General features: G+C 40.3%; 2 protein-coding genes across 19 annotated transcripts in view; one reads left to right on the plus strand and one right to left on the minus strand.

Moving 5' to 3' along the window:
- ABRAXAS1 (abraxas 1, BRCA1 A complex subunit) lies at window positions 233-6230 on the minus strand. 5 transcript variants are annotated; one of them, XM_021397230.1, is made up of 9 exons: window positions 6080-6230; window positions 5411-5438; window positions 4107-4143; window positions 3467-3533; window positions 2640-2833; window positions 2123-2242; window positions 1434-1518; window positions 875-986; window positions 233-740 (listed from the first exon to the last, which is right to left on the minus strand). In XM_021397230.1, the coding sequence occupies exons 1-9, from the start codon at window positions 6164-6166 to the stop codon at window positions 316-318; spliced, it is 1155 nt and encodes a 384-aa protein (XP_021252905.1). In that variant the 5' UTR covers window positions 6167-6230; the 3' UTR covers window positions 233-315. The 5 variants fall into 5 exon arrangements, with proteins under 5 accessions (XP_021252905.1, XP_021252904.1, XP_021252906.1 ...); XM_021397229.1 differs by having other exon boundaries at window positions 5348-5438; XM_021397231.1 differs by having other exon boundaries at window positions 5348-5434; window positions 6080-6196.
- LOC110399072 (glycerol-3-phosphate acyltransferase 3-like) overlaps window positions 5363-19226 on the plus strand; it is a 29006-nt gene continuing 15142 nt past the window's right edge. For 5 of the 14 annotated variants that reach the window (XM_021397237.1, XM_021397238.1, XM_021397239.1 and 2 more), the window contains exon 1: window positions 11945-18422. In XM_021397237.1, coding sequence (XP_021252912.1) covers window positions 18383-18422 — 40 coding nt within the window. In that variant the 5' untranslated portion in view covers window positions 11945-18382. Of the gene's footprint in view, window positions 5501-6421; window positions 10767-11797; window positions 11885-11944; window positions 19122-19226 lie in introns of those variants that run through there. The other 9 variants (XM_021397236.1, XM_021397235.1, XM_021397244.1 and 6 more) reach the window with 9 other exon arrangements.

A 19226-nucleotide genomic window follows, 5' to 3' on the forward strand; every position in this document is an offset into this window, starting at 1 on the left:
TTGTTGGGATGGTCCTGAAATCTTCAGCAGCAACTTGAAGTTCTATCACTGAGGCAGTGAGATGATCTCAATGCTAACACAGTGCTAGCATATTCTTAAAACCCTGAGAATACAGACTTAACTCTACAAGGCAAAATTAAGGAATGTCATTTGGACTCTTCTTGACTTAGGCCAAGCAGGATTTGTGCATTTAAAAATACATATTTGTACCTTAGAAAAATTCAGTAAGCTATTTCCATCCCTGCAGTACTTTGTCACTTTAATATGCTGGCAGTAGCTTTTTGTACAAATAAATCTGGGCAAATCATTAAGTGATCAGAAAGTGGGAGAGTAAGAATATTCACTTGTGTCTTTGAGATTTTCCAATGCTTCCTCATCTGTTTCAGTGCTACTCAGTGCAAGCTTTGTTTCCTGGTTGCCGTCCTCTTCATCTTGACGTAATTCTTGGTCAAGTTGTAGTGATCTTAATTTCTTAAATGATTTTGGTCCTGTTGTGGTGACTTTGACTTTGCGCTTGGTTACTAGTTTTGTTTCAGATTCAGTGAAGTCTCTTTCCTCTACCATGAGAGTCAATTTGTCCATGATATTAATATTATGGTCAATCTTACAGCAGTTCTTAGAGATCCTTCCTTTGAAGGAAACAATACATGTCTGAAGTCCAGAATTGGGGAAAAATGTTTTCAGTGCCTGACAAAGCAAAACATTCTCCTTTGGTTCTTGTAGGTGATCTTTGTTCCCTCCTGAAAAACAAAGGTTACAGACCCTCTTGTATACTTCTACCAATACTGCTCTGGTTTAGTCAAGTTCACAAGTTCTTCCACCAGTGAAATAAAATTTTGCAGTCTTACCAATGCTGGCATTGGATACAACTTACCTGAAGAGATTTTGTGTTGCTTTTTTCTCTTGATTTCTTCTTTTAATTGGCTCACCTCTGCTAGGAGTTTCTCTACAGATCGTTCACTGACTTCTACATCAGAGCTTATTTTCTGGAAAGAAAAATCTCATTTGAGATCAGCTGCATTAGCAGAAGTAGAATTTAGTTTTAGCAAATCCTGTAAAACTACTGAGTTTCTGATATTGATACATGGTATTAAAAAGCTGAAGTAACATGCTTGAGGTTGGTTTTGGAGATGAGAACTTCAGTCTTGTATTGAGTGAGGTGCAATGTCTTCTACTTGTCCTTACCTGCCCAAAAGAGCTATAACAAACTAGAGATGATAATTTCCAGAAATAATCCTCTTTAAAGAATTTCTCAGTACACTTGTTTTTTCTTTAAAGTTTATTGAAGAAAAACTTGTACTTGCAAATGTTATGTACAGCAAAGAGCTTTCTGATCTTGCATTATACCCCCAACTTGGTTCAGGATACCAAACGCTTTGCTTGACTCCTTAGTACTGCTGAAAATATTTGTGCTGTGGGTATACTTAACTGACCTTCAGCTCCTCCTGCAAGGTGGCATACATCTCATTTATCTTGTGAACCTCTTGTAAGGATCCATCTTCATAAAAGAATTCTGACCTGTAGAAAAATTCAGATGTACAACTGAAAATTGATTCCATATCAATGCCCATTTGAAGGGAACTTTCCTGAAGAAAGAAGCATTTTAGGTTTTCATCATTTTGTTTTAAGATTGACTATTCTTAAGTCAGATTTTCTAAAGCTTATTTTGGGTAACTTCAAGAGTCCCATTAACTGAAGATGGTACTGACTACTGGCTGATGCATAAAATTGTAAGGGGGAAAAATGATGTGGACCTTCAGTTTTAATTAAGATATCTAGTATGAATTGCTCGTTAGGCTAATAATCTGGACTTTTTTTTATTCTAGCGATAGTATTGCGTATCCCTTGTCATCAAGACTTAAGTATTGTTTCCAGTTGTGGTTACCTTATGTAGGCTGGTGCAGTGCTAGGTGCTTATTTTGAGACTGCTCTCACTGCCAATATGTGGATGAACTCATTTTGAAGTCCCTTGTAAAGGCCAAAAACTACAGGAGCTAAGTCAAGAAGTGGGGAATGTGTAGCTGTACCACTTCTTTTAGTACCTAAAAATCTTCATTTAAAGAAAGCTATAGTAACCTTACTGGAAAGCTCCAGATACCAGTATGTAAGGCTTATATTGTACCTGTGTTGTCTTACTGCCCTTGCAAAGCCAGAAGATGCGCAGGAACCAGACACTGTTCTATAACCTTGCTGTTCTGCCATACCCAAGTTGGTAACGACTAGAGGAACTTTCTGAAAAAGACTTCAAGAGCATAAGTATGAGAAAATGCTGCATTAACATTTAAGCATACCCCTTCAGTATTTCAGTATCCCCTCCCACTGGGCATTACAACCAGAGGTGCACAGTGTAATTCTTGCTGAATGTCACATACAGGTGACTAAACTTTGAGCAGTAGTTCTGTATATGGTTTACCCTGCTTTTGGATGTCAAGTATGCATTAATGCATTAGTTCCTTGTTAAAACTGGCCCTTTAGCAGCTTAGCAGCCTGTGTCAATAGCTTCATAAAGCCTACCAAAAGCTTAGAGTAAAACTAGTCCTAACAGTAACTCAATTGCAACCATTAAAATTAAAAAAAAAAGTCAAGTCCCAGATGCATTATTTAACAGCTTTGTTAAAACTAGAGAACAAACTGATTACCCTTCTTGTGGCCGGTGTAAGGCATGTTCTAGCCTGTAAGTTGAACAGCTTTCTGTCATCACACTAGAAGTCAACAGAAGGAATACAAGGCCTTGGTTTGATAGGTGTGACTGCAAATTCTTATGAAGAAGTCTTTCTCGGAATGTCATGGTCTGGTCTGTGTTGCGTCTGAATTTGTACCATCCTATTACACTCTGCAAACAGAATAAAGTTTATCAGTACTGCTCTCAAACTACACCGTCTGTATATTCCATATTGAAGCAAAGCGGAAGGTTCAGTATGAAGGCATCAATCTGAATGGTTCTGTGTACGTATTTAAGCAAATACTTAACTTGAAGCTCCTGGACTGCCTAAGACTATTTCCTAGTATGACAACATTTCTTGTTCTGGAATCCACTTGAAACAGTTTTATGAGGTTATGCTCAACCTGGAAGTCTGCAAACTTGGTTTGGCTACTTATCCACTTGCTGCTTTTCAGCTTATACTTTCCCCTTGAGAAATCTTTTTCTACAGAGAAGACTGTATGTGATTTTGCTTCTGCTTAACCAAGGGAGTGAAGTGAAAGGTGACCTCAACTGATCTCAGTCTAAAAATTGGTATAATTGATTTTCAGATGTTGAAACAGTTCACTTAGGAAAACAAAAAATCAAGTTGTGGAAAACCTTATTCGAGGGTATACTACCAATTTAGGTTTCTTTGTGGAGGGGAAGAAAATGCAGCTGTCTTGACAAGCAGCATGATGGAGTAGATGGAAAAAAATTAATACAACCAAAGAGAACCCCAAAAAGTTGGGATAGTCTGTTGGCATGTATTAGATATGAAAATACCTTCTTACGGCCTGATAGTATTTTCTTCAGGGCTGGTTCGTTCAGTTCTCCTGCAGAATTATAAAAGCTAGAAGAAAATTATGACAATTAAGGACTTTTGTATAGTGCCTCTCTGGCAACACTTGTATTTCTTAATTTACAGAAGGACTGCAGAGGGAGATCTTGTGATTTTCCTCTCATCAGGATGTAAATCTGTACAGCTGAGTTCCTATTTACAACAGAACTTGAAACATTTGTCTGTGAAATAACTCCTGATGTAGAACTATCAGGTGTTTCTTCTGCCTGATGCAGGACCCCATGTTTCTATTTTCTGAAAGGATGAGGGGTCAGAATATCCTGTTTTAGAAAAGCAGTGCTTTATTTTGCAGCAGACTGACATCATTCAGTAGTTCATATAGTTCCACAGCTCGCTAGGGTGTGGCATACCACATCTCCACATAAAGAGATACAAACACAAACAATGTGCACACAACTAATATAATAAGGCTTTTAGCATTTGTAATTCTACAGAGCTGACACTGCATCTGTTATTGCATCTTGGTGATTTTCTCAGACATGTATTACAAGTTTAACACTTGTTGAGTTAAAATTAGGGTTAATATTAACTTTTTCTGCATCTTTTTACTTAAGATTTTCTCACCTGAACAGCTGGTAGCATGGAATATGCTTCTGTATATCTGAAATGAGAAAGCAATATTACTTGATCTGTCAGCTCAAGATGTACATTTTTCTGTATGCTGTCATGAGAATTATTGTAAGGAATGAGGAAGAACTTTAATCTATGTCTTTGTATCAAGCTATTATCTGCTTAAAGGAAATCTTTAAGAAAGTCTAACCCAGTTTTTTTTTTCCAAGTGTGAAGAGGAACTACTTCTATAACTTATGAATTTTTGATACATTTTTATCAAGTGGAAAATCAAATTTGTCACTTAATTTTTCCCTCCATTCTGTTGAGTACAGGAATAGAACACAATATAAAATCATAGAATGGTAACTTTGGTTATATTGCAGCAAAGCACAGATACTGCTAGGTAGGGGAATAAGGCTGGAGAACAGGGTTTATGAGAGGCATGTGAAAGAGGATAAGGGATGGCATTCAGAATCCTTTTCTTTACCCATTGTCTCCCCAACTTTCATTTTTACAAGTTATCTAAAATCAAGCAAATAAAACAACTGAATCAAAGCAAACAAAAAAAAAACCTTGAATTCTGGAGCAACTAACTGTGTGTAAGAATCTACACAGTGTGATCAGTGGCACTACACTTTCCCCAGACTTTTGGTTCACTAGTGAGATTCAGTAGAGGAAAGTTAAACCTTCCTTATTTCTGTTGTGGGGTAAAACTGGAAAATGAGATGTGACTTCTGTTTTCACTAAGGTTGGAAAGAAGGCATGCATTACTTTTTTTTTTTGTATTGACTGTGTTCTGCAGGAATCAAGTTAAATTTGTGTATGCATATATTCTTAAGAACTACTATAATATGTAGATCTGTTCCCACTGCCATGGAGATTTTTATGGAAAAATACTCCTGCCATCTGCTGAATGTAATGCATAGTTTGCAAGTTTGCAACATTCACAGTATTTTATACGTTTCAAGTTCTGTATTAAGCATGGATGCATTAAAGTTCACTTGACTGTACCAAGTTTCTGCCAGGCAGCTGCATTTCAGGCAATGAAAAAATGTTCTAGGAGCTAAGAACTTGCATTTGTGTTAAAATTTATCCTTTTCAGATTAAAATTACGAATCTTCAGCAATTAAATGTTGTAAAATAAGCTTTGTATGCCCATTTTGATGTGAATGGGCAGCCTAGAATCTAGCAGTTGCATGCAGTCACAGATGTCCCGGCAGCAAGCTTGCTATGAGAAATGTGGACGCACTGACCGATTGTATAAACCACTTCAACATCGTCCATCTGTGAGTCGGTAATGCTGTTCTTGGCCTCACCTTTCACATCTCCAAGGAGAAAGCCTTCCTTTTTGGGGAGAGAACAAAAGGACACGTTATCTCACTTCTAAGAAGAGTACGGTCTTAACAGTAAGTAAATAACACTTTAGGGGGAGAGAAGTGCAGGTTCTCATTCTCTTTTAAATACATGCAAGCTAAAGCAAGAAGTTGGGCTCCGTTCTCAGGCGTGTATCAGAAACGGCGCGGTCTGTGGCTGTCCATGTGCTGTCTGCTTCCCAGCCCACAACTTTTATCAGCCCCTGGCAGAAGCACTATGGCTGCCGCAGCACCGCACCGCCTCTTGCCGTTCTCTCCTAGTTTCTGAAAGAAACCAAAACTTCCCGGCGTTGTTAGTAGCGAAAGCAGCCGAAATAGCAGCGGGAACCCTGCCGAAGGGCCGTGGGGCCAGGCGAGGCGCGGCCCTGCGTGGGGGCTCCGCCGCTCCTCACGCGCGGTGCATCGCTGTCAGCGGGGCCTCCCCGCCGGCAGGGACGCGCCGCCCGCGGCCCCGAGCCCTGCCCGCCGTCATGGCAGCGGCACCGCCAGCCCCGGGCGGGGGCAGGCCGCTGGCTGCGACATGGCGGCCGAGCGCTGCCCGCGCGCGTGCACAACGGCCGTCCCGCCCGGTCGCCTCTCGCCGCCCGCCCCCGTCCCTCCCGCGGCACGCACCGTGTCCGAGTCGGTGCTGAGGTGCTGAAAGGCGAGGGCGCCGAAGACGAAGCCTGAAAGCAGCGCCGACGTGCTCTCGCCCTCCATGCCCCCGACAATGGCGGGCCGCGCCGCGGCGGCGGGAGCCCCCAGCGGTCGCCGGCGGCAGGGCAGGCCCTGGCCCGGCCTGTCCTGTCCCGTCCCGGGCCTTGCCTGCGGCTGGTGGGGCCGGTGGTCGGTCGCCGTGATCCTTCCTGAGGTGGGCTTGTGTGCCCTGGCGTGTTTCTACCACCCATCTCTTCACCTTCCCACTTCGGTGGGAAACTTTTGCTCTATTAAACCCAGAAACTGTGATGACTAGATGAGAGATGCCTGTTCCTTGCAAGGGGGGTTCGACTAGATGGCCTTTAAGGGTCCCTTCCAACTCTAACGATTCTGCAGTTCTACAAAATCAAGTAATTCCCAAGTGTAAATTCCTCCTTTAAAGGAGAAACAATACCATTATTGAGGGAGGCAGTTTTGCGGGTGGGTCCTGAGAGCAAAATGTGGTATCCTGGCTGTGCTGAACAGTAAGTTAAAGCATCAAAACAACACCAAAACAGAACTGCTTGGGTTGTCCTGCTGGCGGTGTGGGTGGAACAGACTATATTCCTGGCTTCAGAGTGGGAAGCTTGTGTCTTTTCACCTCAAAATATGTAGTGGCACAGAGTTGGCAGAGCATCCGCTGAAGGAAAACCACCTGCCTTTGAAACAGGGTGTGCTGCTGTGAATGTATCTGGAGGTGCGCTTCTGTGGATGGTGGTGGGAATCTTCTGAGCTAATAACCTCAGAAATTCTAGTATGGAGACAATGAGTAACGTAAAGCAACTATCTGACAAAAGCACCATCGCACCACTCCTCACAGTATGAACTGAGTTTGGGCAGTTTCTGTTTTGACTTGTTTTAATAGTCATATTTTTTTAATATTTGCAGTAATGTTATCTTTTCCCCCACACTTTTTAGTAGGTGTTCCTGATCAGAATGCACCTCTAAAAACCACCTGAGGAAGGGAGAGGTGAAAGTTACAGTGTTCTTAGAGATGAGATAGAGATCTGTTGTAAAGGCTACCATGGTTTCTTCAATTCAGGAAAGGAAGTGAAGCTTGATTTTGTCTCTCATCAGGACTACATGTAAACTTATTCGCTGCTTTTTACATAATTAAAAAAAATCAGTTTTTGCATAAGATTTATGCACTTGCAGTCTCTCAAGGGGTATTTTCACCAATTTGGGTCTGTCATATGTATTTCTGTGTATTTTTATCTTTCATTAGAAACTAATGTTTTCGATGCACTTTCTTTTCCCTTTAAGCCTGTCAGCAAAACTTAAAAGAAGTATGGCTATTTCTGGCATACTTAGATTTTTAAAAAATTATTTACGTATACTTAAATTCATGCAAATGGTACTAATACTCTGAAGAGGAAAATTATTGAGCTTCTTACCCATTCTCACAGTGAAAAGAACTGGCTAAGATAATTTTTTTTCTCCCTCAACAAGCTTGTCAATGAGCAGGGGGATGATGAATTCTTCAGGTGATGTAAAATGACTCAGAAGATAAACAGGAAACAGCTGTCAGGCATTTCTTGCAATCCAGGCTACAGGACATTAGATGAATGAGTAATAAATACCATGCAACTGAAGTGATGTATTGGAGCAAACGGTGACATGGAGTACGTTGCCTTGGTAAGAGGCAGCAAGGCTGTAAGGATGTGGCCAGTTTACATAGATGTTTGAGGAGAAAATGGCAAAAATGAACATGAATGCTGGCATCTTTCAGCAATTGCCCCAAAATTCCTTGTACTGTGATTGCAACCACTTCTAAACAAGAGCAGTGAGGGCACTTTATACATTTGATCAGTGTGAGAAATGTTGGTCATTGACAAATTATTCTTCTGTATTCATCATGTCCAAAGGAGGGCAGGGTCTGGAGCACAAGTCTTACGAGGAGTGGCTGAGGGAACTGGGATTGCTCAGTCTGGAGGAGAGGAGGCTCAGGGGAGACCTTATCACTCTCTGCAACTCCCCAAAAGACATTTGTAATGAGATGGGGGTTGGCCTCTTTTCCCAGGTAACAGAGATAGGATGAGAGGTAATGGCTTTAAGTTGCCCTCAGGGAGGTTCGGGATGGATATTGGGAAATGTTTACTCTCTGGAAGAGCTGCCCAGGGAGGTGTTGGAGTCACTGTCTCTGGTGGTGTTCAAGAACTGTGGAGATGTGTCCCTGAGGGACATGGTTAGTGGGCTTAGTGGGGTGGTTGGGTGTGTATTTGGACTAGATGATCTGAGAGGTCTTTTCCAGCCTTAATGATTCTGTGATTCTTTGATTAATGATATGCAAACCATATACAAGGTGGGTATTGACAAATGTGTATTGAAAGCCATGCAACACCTAATCGTCTGACGGGTATCTGTACACTGCTGAGTTAAATGAATCTAGGCAGAACTTCTAGTGGACTCCCAGATTTTGTGATATAAAGATGTAATCCTGATATGAAGATTAAGGTTTTGTAATGACTGAATTTATCTTCTGAGGAAACCATAATGCTTGTGTTGTCAGAGCTAAACATGTTACAATCATCCCAATGAGTAATACAATGCTTAAACATACTTCTTCAACGTCATAATTCACCTGTTGACAGGCAGAGATAACCTATAAGTAGCACAACTCCTCTGTGGTCAGATGTAGACACAGATCTATTTTGTGACACTGATGAGGTCCATGCTGACCTAAAGAACAGCAGAGATAGGTCAGTCAGATTATGTATATAGAGAAGTGGATATTTGCACTTCATTGCATGAGAGCAGTATGGTTTCCAGATATGAATATTCGGACTGAAATTGCTCGCCATAGAATGGGTGACCTTTAAAGTTATTCTGGTGATGCGGAGATCTCTCACAACTGAAGTACAAACCTTAGTCTTTATAAAAAACAGACCCAAGCTTCATTCTTATTTAACAACCAGGTGAGGAGTCTACACAATGTGAGGTTGAAACATCAGAAAAGTTTAATCAAAAACCAAGAGGGCTTTTTTTTTAATTTTAATATTACTGGTAATAGTTGGTGCTATGTTTCCTTCTCCACGCAGTGGAAAAATAAATTGATCATAGTTCCAGTTCCCCAAGACAATCAAAAAGCATTGCCTAACAGTAACAAGTGAGTAGAATGACCTCAAGGACTGAGAGCCAAGAACAGGCAGTTGACACCGTCGTGGCAGAATGAGCATTTCTCATGGAATACAAATGTCTCCCAGCTTCCTTGCACAGACATTTGTCTGGATTAAGAGCAGCTAATAAGTGTCAGGGTCATGTCAGAATAAGCTGAGGCTAGCAAGAAGAAGGTTCAGAAAAATTGCTTTCTGTCATAAGTAACCTCTCAGACTGTAAAGTCACTATGGAGGTATTTGTTCTATGGCCACAAAAAGGATTTGTTTTCATGTGCAATTGGCCAAAAAGTTGAAATTTTCTGTTGCTGTATGGCAAATGTGGCATGCTGGATGAAAAGTGATAGACTGTCAACACCCCCGCCACACACACTTTATTTGTTCCCCCTCCCGACTCAGTGATACTTGTTAGCAGGCATAACTTTGCTATGTGTTCTGGTTTTTTTGGGATACGCCAGTGGAAGCTGTCATGGCAGCCCCGAGGAAGCCTCAAAGGCTGAATGGTTTGGCAGGGAAATTACAGCTGAAAAAGGGCTGCAGTCCTGTCATTCAGCAGGGTGGGAGGGTGAGCCTGGGAGGGGTTTGGGTGCTCTGTCTTTCTAGAAGGTGGAAGGGAAGAATTACAGTGTCTGTTCACACTGTTACTCTGATATGGGGGAATACGACTTGGTAAAGGTTAGAGAGGAAGTGCAGATGATAAGTTCTCGCGGGATGGAAAACAATTCTCCCTCACTCAGGAGAGGAAAATTCCACTTCCTCCATTCAGGAGAGGGAAATTTGTCTCTCTCCTTTTAAGAAAGAATCCCTCTTAACCTATGCCTAGGCTTATTGCCAGTTAAGATTGTTGCTACGCCTCCCTGTTATGTCCTGACGGGCTATCGATATTTCATTTGGCCCACCTTTTCTGACTCAAGACAGGTGCGAGAAACTACCTCCACCCTCCCGCCCACAGGTTTTAGCACCTAGCTGGTGTGTATGCCAATCCCCTGTGCTGAAGCTGAAGGCAGCTCTCAGATGCACTGCATTGTGCCTGAGCATCGACATCCCATCATCCACGACCCCCTGCCTTGTGCGACCACATGTTAGCAGGACAAGCAGCTGTAGGAAGAGGCCAGAAATGAGAATGCAAGGGGTGGTAGCTAAAGAGGAATGAGCAAACAGAACTGTTTTTCTAACAAAGAAATATTGTTCCTAAAGAAGCCTGGAAGAACTTATAACTTCTGGTGAGATGGGTTGGGAACAGTGGGTAATGGTGCACAGGGCAGGACCGGTTGCATGGCAGAGTCAGGGGCTTATTGTTACCATTGAGAGAGAGAGCAATGGGAAAGCAGAAACCATTAAAATACAAACCAACAGGGTTTTCCAGAAGATGTAACGTGCTCAGAAATAGATTATCAGAAGCAGGTAAATAATGAGGGGAAGAAGACAAAAGTTAGATTGCGGAAGAAGGTGCAGTGGAATTATGAAGACCTGAAGTCTGGCATCCAGCAGCAAATCTGAAGACACAAAAGGTACTTGACTCATATGGCATGTGAAGCATGTGATGATATCGTGAGCTTGTAACAAGGAGCCTGCTTGTTGGTCCCTGGGTGTATGGTATAAACTGGAGGACTTAGCTGTGTGCAGCACAATCTGATTTTTGTGTTTCTGTTCGTGACTGGAGCATATCGGGCACATTTTCTAGAGTGTGTCTGCTTTAGTTCCTGAAGAATCCAGTGTGCGTGCCGTGGGGCTGCTCCACCACACAAACCAGACAGTGGTGCCTGGGGATGGGGAAGTTTCAAACGGGCAGCCCTGCTCTTAGACAAGCACACGAATGTGACCACCTGCAAAGGAAAGCTCTTTCATGGACCCACACATAACTGCTTTGGAAGTCATGCCCAGAGTGGTAATTCCACCAAAGTTAATTGGTTTATTCTGTGGTAAGGTTTTAAGTGAGCAGCTGGTGGGCTCCCCATAGGTTCTAGGGATACAGTTGCTTCTGTTTTTTCTCTGATGCATATGGAAGGACAGGCTAGGGGTTGGAATTAGGGGCTATACTGGGTCTTTCCTAAAAATACTATACTAAATTATTGCTGTTTCATGTGATAGAAGGTGAAACCTCCTTATCTAAGGTGTTTAAATTGTGTGTTTGGATTCCTGCAAAGATATGTGACTTGTTTCTCCACCACAGTGCATTTTGTAACCCTGTGATACAATTCGGCTAATTTCTTGTAGAACGAGAGGGAGCAGGTTTTATTCGCTTCTGATGTTGATTCTGCCTGCTGCAATTTGCATCTACATCTCAGAGGTATTAAAGCAAACAAACAACAAGTAGCTGACTTAAACCTAAAGCTTCAGTTTGGTTCTTGTGGTGAAATACTAAAATGAGGCAGTCATTTCACTGTGAAGTAGAAAGCCTGACCAAGGAAGAAAATAATCTGACCAGACTTCATTTGGAAAAGTTATTTATGTGTGTTATGGTTTTTTTTTTTTTAAAGAGAACATTTTAGATTATTTGAAAACTGCACCTACTTGATTTTGTATTACAATTTATTGTCAGGACACCTTGAGTAAACCAGCTGACATATTGACAAGTTCTCATTTGACAGCACCTTATTACCAGACATATATTCTTCTCTTATATCTAGTGAGTAAATGCTTATCAATTATATGGAAGTGGGTGGGGCTGGGGCGGGATAAGGGGTAAAAATTTTGCTATCACTGAGAGCATCTCTGGTGGCAGGTTTAGAGGGCAGCAGCTCTCTCCTAGGAATACCCTTGGCTTTTAGAATGTGTATTTTTTTTATTTGCCTCTGACTCTTGAAGCTTGCCTGATTCTTCACAGCAGATGAGCAAATACTCTTAGAAAGGCAGCAGGTCGATGTTTTAAAGGAGCCAGCATGGAAGAAAGCAGACAGGGCTATGGCCTTGGGGAGGGCAAAATTTTGTTAATCTGGCTGGCTTCATTTGTAGGGCTAGTTCTTTTGCCTTCAATGTTCAGAGTGTCATTGGGGATTTCTCATGTCTATGTGAAAATTGTAATAAAAATATTGGAGGTAAGTTGATAATTACATTTAAAAGGTATATGTTTTCAACAGGATATTTTTAATTAAAAAAAAAATCTGTTCATGTGAAATAGATGCTACAAAAGCTATCAGGAAGTTTTGAGGCTTTTGGATGGAGGGTGTTGGGGTTTTTTTTAGGGGGGAAGGGGTGGTTTGTTTGTTTGATTTTTTTGGTGGGATTTTTCTTCCACTTTTGACTTACATGATGGTTTTTTTGAATGATATCTTTAATGATATTTAGTTAAATGCTGGGATATTGTACAGTGTCAGGTTGAGGTTGTCTCATGTTTAAGTAGAGATTCCATGGTAAGTTGTACATAGTTCAAGCTAGTTACAATACTTTACGTTATATTTTGGGAAAATCAAATATAAATAAAATGATGCATTAGTTTATGAGAAGTTATAAATAACAAAAAATGTATTTTAGAAGTATGTAAGCTTAATGGATTTGGTTTGGTTGTTTCAGTTATATTGCATAAATGAGTACTGTTCTAGGTAAGAGTACAGACTGCACTTGTTTCAATTCTATTTCTAAACCTGTGTCATCCAACAGTTACAACTTCTGCTCTGCAAGACCGGAGAAATACATGCCACCCTCTAAAAGTTCACTTCTCTAGAAGTGAATAGGTCATGACTAAGATCCTGATTCTGCTGATAATCATGCAAGTTTCTTTTGGGTTTTAATAAGCCAGGATTCCATGTTGTTTTTCAGATCTGACTTTTTTATGCCCATTAATGGCCAGAAGTAGGTGCTGTCAGTTCATCACATATCACATTGCCATGTGACGTGTTTAATAATTAATACTACATCTCTCTTGCCCTGACAATCCTCTATAATTTCTGTCTTATTAGAATTCCTCTGTCTCTTGTTTACTAGTGATTAAGAACTCTTTGGCAGGGGCTGCCTTCAGCTGTTTAAACATCATTTAACTTAGTGGACCTGGCTGCAATCTGTAGGTGTTACCAGTTGTTTTCAGATATTGGTATCAATGGGGTATGACCAGCTACCATGGCTCTATGTAATGTTGGCTTTTATGCATGATACTTTATTTTATCAGCCAGTGGTATGCTGATAAAACTCTTACCAGTATCTGAGTAAGAGGCTTGTGTCACTTCTGTATGAAATTGATTTAATGAGGCTCTCACATCAAGCACAAGCCCTAAGTGTTCATTCTGACAGCTTTGCTGCTGCAGTTGACAGATATTTAAATGTTTTTGGTGTTTTTTTTTTTTCGTTCCCTACCTCCCCCCTCCTCCATGCTTTTACCATTTTCAAAGGAAATTTGACACTTTGTGGAGCTGTTTTCTGTAGGAAGTCTTTCTCTTTGGAATGTGCATTAAATGTTTGTATTTGTAATTGTCTAAAGTTTACAAGTACAATAATCTTGCCTTCAGAATGTGTAGGATTGATTTATCAGGAGAAAAAGTAGTAAGTCTTTAGTTCTGTGATCAGGTGCATCCTCTTCTGTATAGTTTCCCAATTCTGGAGCAGTTAATAACAGAGCATGACATAGCATACTACAGTTCAGGCTGATTCTATGTAGGCGTTTTGTGTTTTTGTTGTTCAGTTGAAAGTTGATGCCTAACTGTCTTGAAAGCAAGAAAAAAATGTTCTTTTTAAAATCTGATTTTATATTCTGATTAATTTCAGCAATGTTCTGCTGAGGTATGCAAAAAGCTTCTCTTTCCACAAGAGAAGCAAAGATGCATCTTGGTGGGAAACAGGGGAGAGCACTTTGTAGCACTTTGCTTGTGCTACAGCTCACTTTGCTCTGAGGAAGTGAGAGCAGTATTGGGAAATGCTGGGCTAAAGCCTTTGCTTATAGTTTCTGGGCCTCTTCTGAAAGTCCTGGGGATCATACCAAGTAGGATTGTGGAAAGTGCTAACTTGGCATGCAGTTAGCTTTAAAGCAGACTTGCACACAGTTCAAGCCATGAGCAAGTTGGCACTGATAACCTAGTGAAATGTCAACCTGTTTCTAGCTGTGATGTTGTTTGTCTGAGCTCTTGCTAACAGGGTGATGCAGAAAGACTAGTCTCTGTTATTGTTGCTAGCTTGAGTGGGGAAATATGATGCCTTTTCCAGTAGCTACTCCAAAAATCCTTAGTCATATATCAGCACGATGCCAACAGTATCCCAGCAATATCTGCAATTTAGAAAGTGCATAACAACTGATTGGTATTTTACAAGAAATCCAACCTTGGATGCTGACTGGATTCTCCATTGTTATGCATTTGACTTAGTCTGTTGTGTAGTCCAGCAAAATGAATAGAAAATTTCTAAGAGCAATCTATATTTGCTTCATACAATTTTAAATGAATACACAAATGGAGAAAGAAGAAAAACATGATTTATTTTCCTCCAAGTTTTCTCAATTTGAGAAAAAGAAAAGAGTAGGTGTGCAAATCAGGGGTTTTAAGATTAAATAATATTTTTTTTCAAAATTGCATTTGCAAAGAAAGGATATCTATAGCCCTTACTGAATTTGCTTGGAGCTCAGGTTTGTAAAGTCTGTTCATAAACGATGGGTAATGTTGGCATATGATGATGTGCCTCTTTTTAATTTCCAGCTTCACTGAAGTGTTTTAGCAATGAGAATAGTGGCTGGTATAAATGAGCAGGATGGAATTTATGTACAGAAATACTTGAATTTGTCCTTTGCTTCTTTTCCAGCAAGGAATCTAGATAGGTGTTTGTTTGAAACAAAACAAATCTTTTTTTCCAAAAACAAGGGGGAAAATGAGGCTAGAGAGGACGGCTTGATGCAAAAAAACCGTAGGTGCTTGATCATAGACGGTGATTCTAGCTGGCACTAAAAACCCATTGGCCTTTTGGTAATTACCTCAAAAGATGTTACATGGAGTAATTTCACCAGGGTAAACACTGTGCCTTTGTCACTCATGAGAACAAAGCTAAGAAGGGGATTGAAAAACCTGGTTTGGTCAGTGATTAGAAAAAGGTTTTGCGAGGCCGCAGGAAAAGAGAGGTAGTAAAACATGGAAATGGAAGGAAAAAGAGAAAAATGAATTATTATGCAATACAGAAAAAAGAAAAAAAGAATACTGAACAACTCACTGAACTGTACTTAAAAGGAAAAAGGAGCAGAAAAACAGAAATGAGATTTAAGTAGTTAGCGTTTGATATTGTATAGCTTATAATGTTATGTACTATGAAGAGAGTAATTAATATAATGTGGTATTATGCATGCTGATTTTGTTCAGAAGGTAATTACAGGGAGACTTGCATGGATCGCTGGAGCTGAGGAGTGGAGTCTTCAGCAGTTCAGGTGGGATCACTTGAAGGATGTTTGGATTTCTTGTGTTCTCATCACTTGAGAAGTGGGTGGGAGGAAAGCACGGTATCTGAGTTCTCATTCACTCAGCAAACTTAGGAATGAAGTTACTCCGTTCAGCTCTTCAGTTCTGTGTTAGTTACAACATCTGTGGTTTTGTAAGCTATTTAGAACAGCCTTTCATTACAGTTTTGCAACAAAGACCAGACAGACAGTTCTGTCTCAATACTGTACAAAACAAAAGCAATCAAAAAGCCTTATTTCATATTTCAAAAACAAATTGAGCATACAGATGTCACAGGATGCCGGAGAAGATAGTAACTATGCTGCTGTATCAATCCAAATTTTGACCTAGTCCTGGCTTTGGGAGGAGACAGCTTATGTGCTCGATGAAAAGCCTAAGGGCTGCGTGATTGTACAGTTGTATTGCTAAGAATACTCTCCCTGCTACCCATTGCTTTGACCTCTCGTGGTGATTCATAAGTTAGGAGAAGTGACTTTGTGTTGCATATCCCGTGACATTTTTGTCTGTACTTTAATGTTCCTTGAACTCGTTTCAATTGATCTCTAGCAATATGTTCTGGGCAGTGGACTCCACAACTTCGCTGTCTGTTCCATGAAAAGGTGTTACTTTTTTCCTGCTCATACTCATTGCCCAGTGCTTTCATACCATTCTCCCCAGTTCCTGTGTTAGAAGACAAAATATGTAACTGTATCTTATGTGCCTGCTCTGCACCTGCTGAAATTTTGTAGCCGCTGTTTTCCAGGCTAACCTGTAACCATTCCTCTACTGGAAGCCCTCCCTCACCTGCCTTCTCCTCTGCCTTTGTAGCCTTAGTTGCCTGTTTAGTTTCAGAGCGATGCTTTAGTCCCACTATTTCTCTCTGCTGCAAGGTAGGATATTATGCTTTATGAATGACTTTTTTCAGTGTTCGTCAGTTTTGACTTATCTTGCTCACTGAATTAGTTAATATATTTTTGCGAGTCACTTAGTGATTGTACCCTTTTTCTACTTGGGAATCAAAAGGTAGACTTCTTGAAGTATTCAAAAGACAGCAAGGACAAACTGATTTCTGGAGGTGCTTGCCAACTGGCAGATGACTGGGCAAGATAAGGGTGACAGACAAAATACAAGAAAGCAGAAAGTAAGAAAAGGGGCTTTATTTGCTGAGCTTTGGTGATTTTTTTTTCATTTTTTTTCTTGTCATCCCTCATACTTTCGGATATTGGGGGAGGGATGAGGACCAGCAGTAGAATATGTACAGCTTAAATTTTACACGTCTACTTTGATTTTTTCACAATGTTCTTGTTCATGTGGTGTATCTTCTTTCTTTTCTCATTGCGTGGGCTGTAGTTTTTTGATACCTCCTAGGTCCCCCCTCCTGAATGACTCACGATGTATTATCACAGCTTGAGATAGTTGATGTACCAGCTCAGCTTTCTTAGGGAGTAAGTGGTTCTGGAACAGCTACTACATCTTACATTTACACTGTATTTTAATGAAATGTTCTAGTATAGATAAGGCAAAGATCTGCATTGAATGGAGTTTAATGTATCACATAACTTTCACTATTTATCTTTGTTACTGTTGTGTTTTTTTTTTTAAGATGCTGGTAGCAGAAGTCAACCAAAGGTGAACTCAACATCCTAATTCTGCCACGATAAACTGTCTCTGTCTTGTCATGGAGTTAAACTTCAATAGCTACAGAAGGAGCTGTTAGGAACCATGCAAAACTTAAGCATAGTAAAAAAAAACTAATAAAAGTTAATGGCACGTGCAGATCTATAGGTCTGGAATGTGATGAAAACCCTTAATGGTCAATCTGTATGGTGGCTTAGATGGTTATGCCTGTAAGTAAGATGAGAAATGAACTGTTTACCAAGAGCTTACCCTGAGTAGAAGGATGGACCTTGGTCCATAGTAGGTGGACGAGTTAATGCCAGGTGAGGACATTTGCGGAGTGGGTCGTTGATTCCTTAAAAAATGATCAGAGCCTACACATAAGAACCTGAGGCTCTTTATTAGGACATATGTATTGATATAAATTGAGGAAGATCTACTACTGAAAGCTACTGATGATATGCCAGTACATGTATAATGAAAACATTTTGTGCCAGCATAAAACTTTAGAAGTAGGCATATTGGTATGGTTGATCTTGAGTTTAGTGGTATTCTGCACAGGGAGAAGAAATCTGCTTTTTTTTTCAAAAAGACAGGGAAGATAAAAGCTCATTACCACAACTACTCCTTTGGAAACACTGCAAATGTGAAATAGTCCCTCCTTTGTATTCTGTTAATACAAATTGCATGAATGCACTAAGGCTGACATCATCTCTGTTATTCTTTTAAATCCATTTTTAAGTCTTTTTTTTTTTTCCCCAGAATGTTTCTCATATCAGTGACATTAGTTTGCATCATTCTATTGCTGAAGCTGACTGGAGAAGACAGAATTTTGAACTCATGATTCTCAGAGAGCCTCATAGATAGCTCAGTAATTTGGTCAAAGAAAAATAAAAACTCCTGAAAATAACTTTGAGCCAAATGATCTTTCATGACAATGACTACAGGTAATCAATGTAACAAATGAAACAGGAGGCATTCAAGACAGTCTTCAGGCTGAATTTGAAAACTGAAAATCCGAGTCCTGGCTTCAGTAAAGGAGGCTCAGACAATTCACGTAGAGATGTTACCAGAGTACCTGGAAATGACAAAATGAAAACCATCAACATCTACTTTTCTTCTTTTGGGAACAGTGGGCAACCCTGCAGATTGAGAAGGGAATAAAAATGCAGAAGGCGCTGGCACTTGAAAATTTAATCGCCAATGGTAAGATCTCTGAACAAAAGTGACACAGCACTGTTCATCTGGTACAAAGGCAGCTACTCTGATATCTTACCAGGAAGGAGTGAACAGATATATACATTTTATGTGATGTTAAGTTGGAAAACTGGAATGGTAAATAAGGAGTTCAATGAGAAAGTAGTTGCTGATGTTGTAAACCAACAAAGGAGGCCTTATGTGTCTAATAAGAAAGATGTCTGTGAATGATTGAGCCTTCTGAATAAAAGGCATTAAAGAAAGATATAGCTGATAACCATTAGGGAAGCTGTCTCTCTTTTCCTGTCTATTTTGTACTTCTGACTCCATCAATTCTCTCTATTTACAAGACTAGGAGTGACTAATTTTTGCAGCTGACATTGCTCGTTATGGGTTTTCTCTTCTTTTACCTCCTAGCATGCAAAACACTGAGTCTCAAGCAAAGCAGCTACGCTACCCTGTGGATTGCAGACACCTCTTGCACTTTCTCTAGATACAGGGACAGAATTTGAGAGAGTAAATTTTTTTTTTCACATCTGTTTTTCCCTTTCTTCTTTCCCACAAAGGAACTGGCTACTGCCATTCTTAGTCATTAGTCACATGGACTGGTTTATTAGCTAATGACCTTCAAGTCTGATGATTTCTTGGACATTGAGAGTTTGACCAATGCGCAGCTGGGAGAAGTTCTCTGATTCTGATCAGTTAATGGTATGCTGATTAAGGCTCTTGAAATGAGCCTTATTTTAAAATTAAAAAAAAATAAAAAAACAGAATATTAGCTGATGTGGTTCAGTGCAATTCTAGTCATTGTTA

This window comes from Numida meleagris, chromosome 4 (genome assembly GCF_002078875.1).
Source record: "Numida meleagris isolate 19003 breed g44 Domestic line chromosome 4, NumMel1.0, whole genome shotgun sequence".
In the NCBI taxonomy this organism is placed as follows: domain Eukaryota; kingdom Metazoa; phylum Chordata; class Aves; order Galliformes; family Numididae; genus Numida; species Numida meleagris.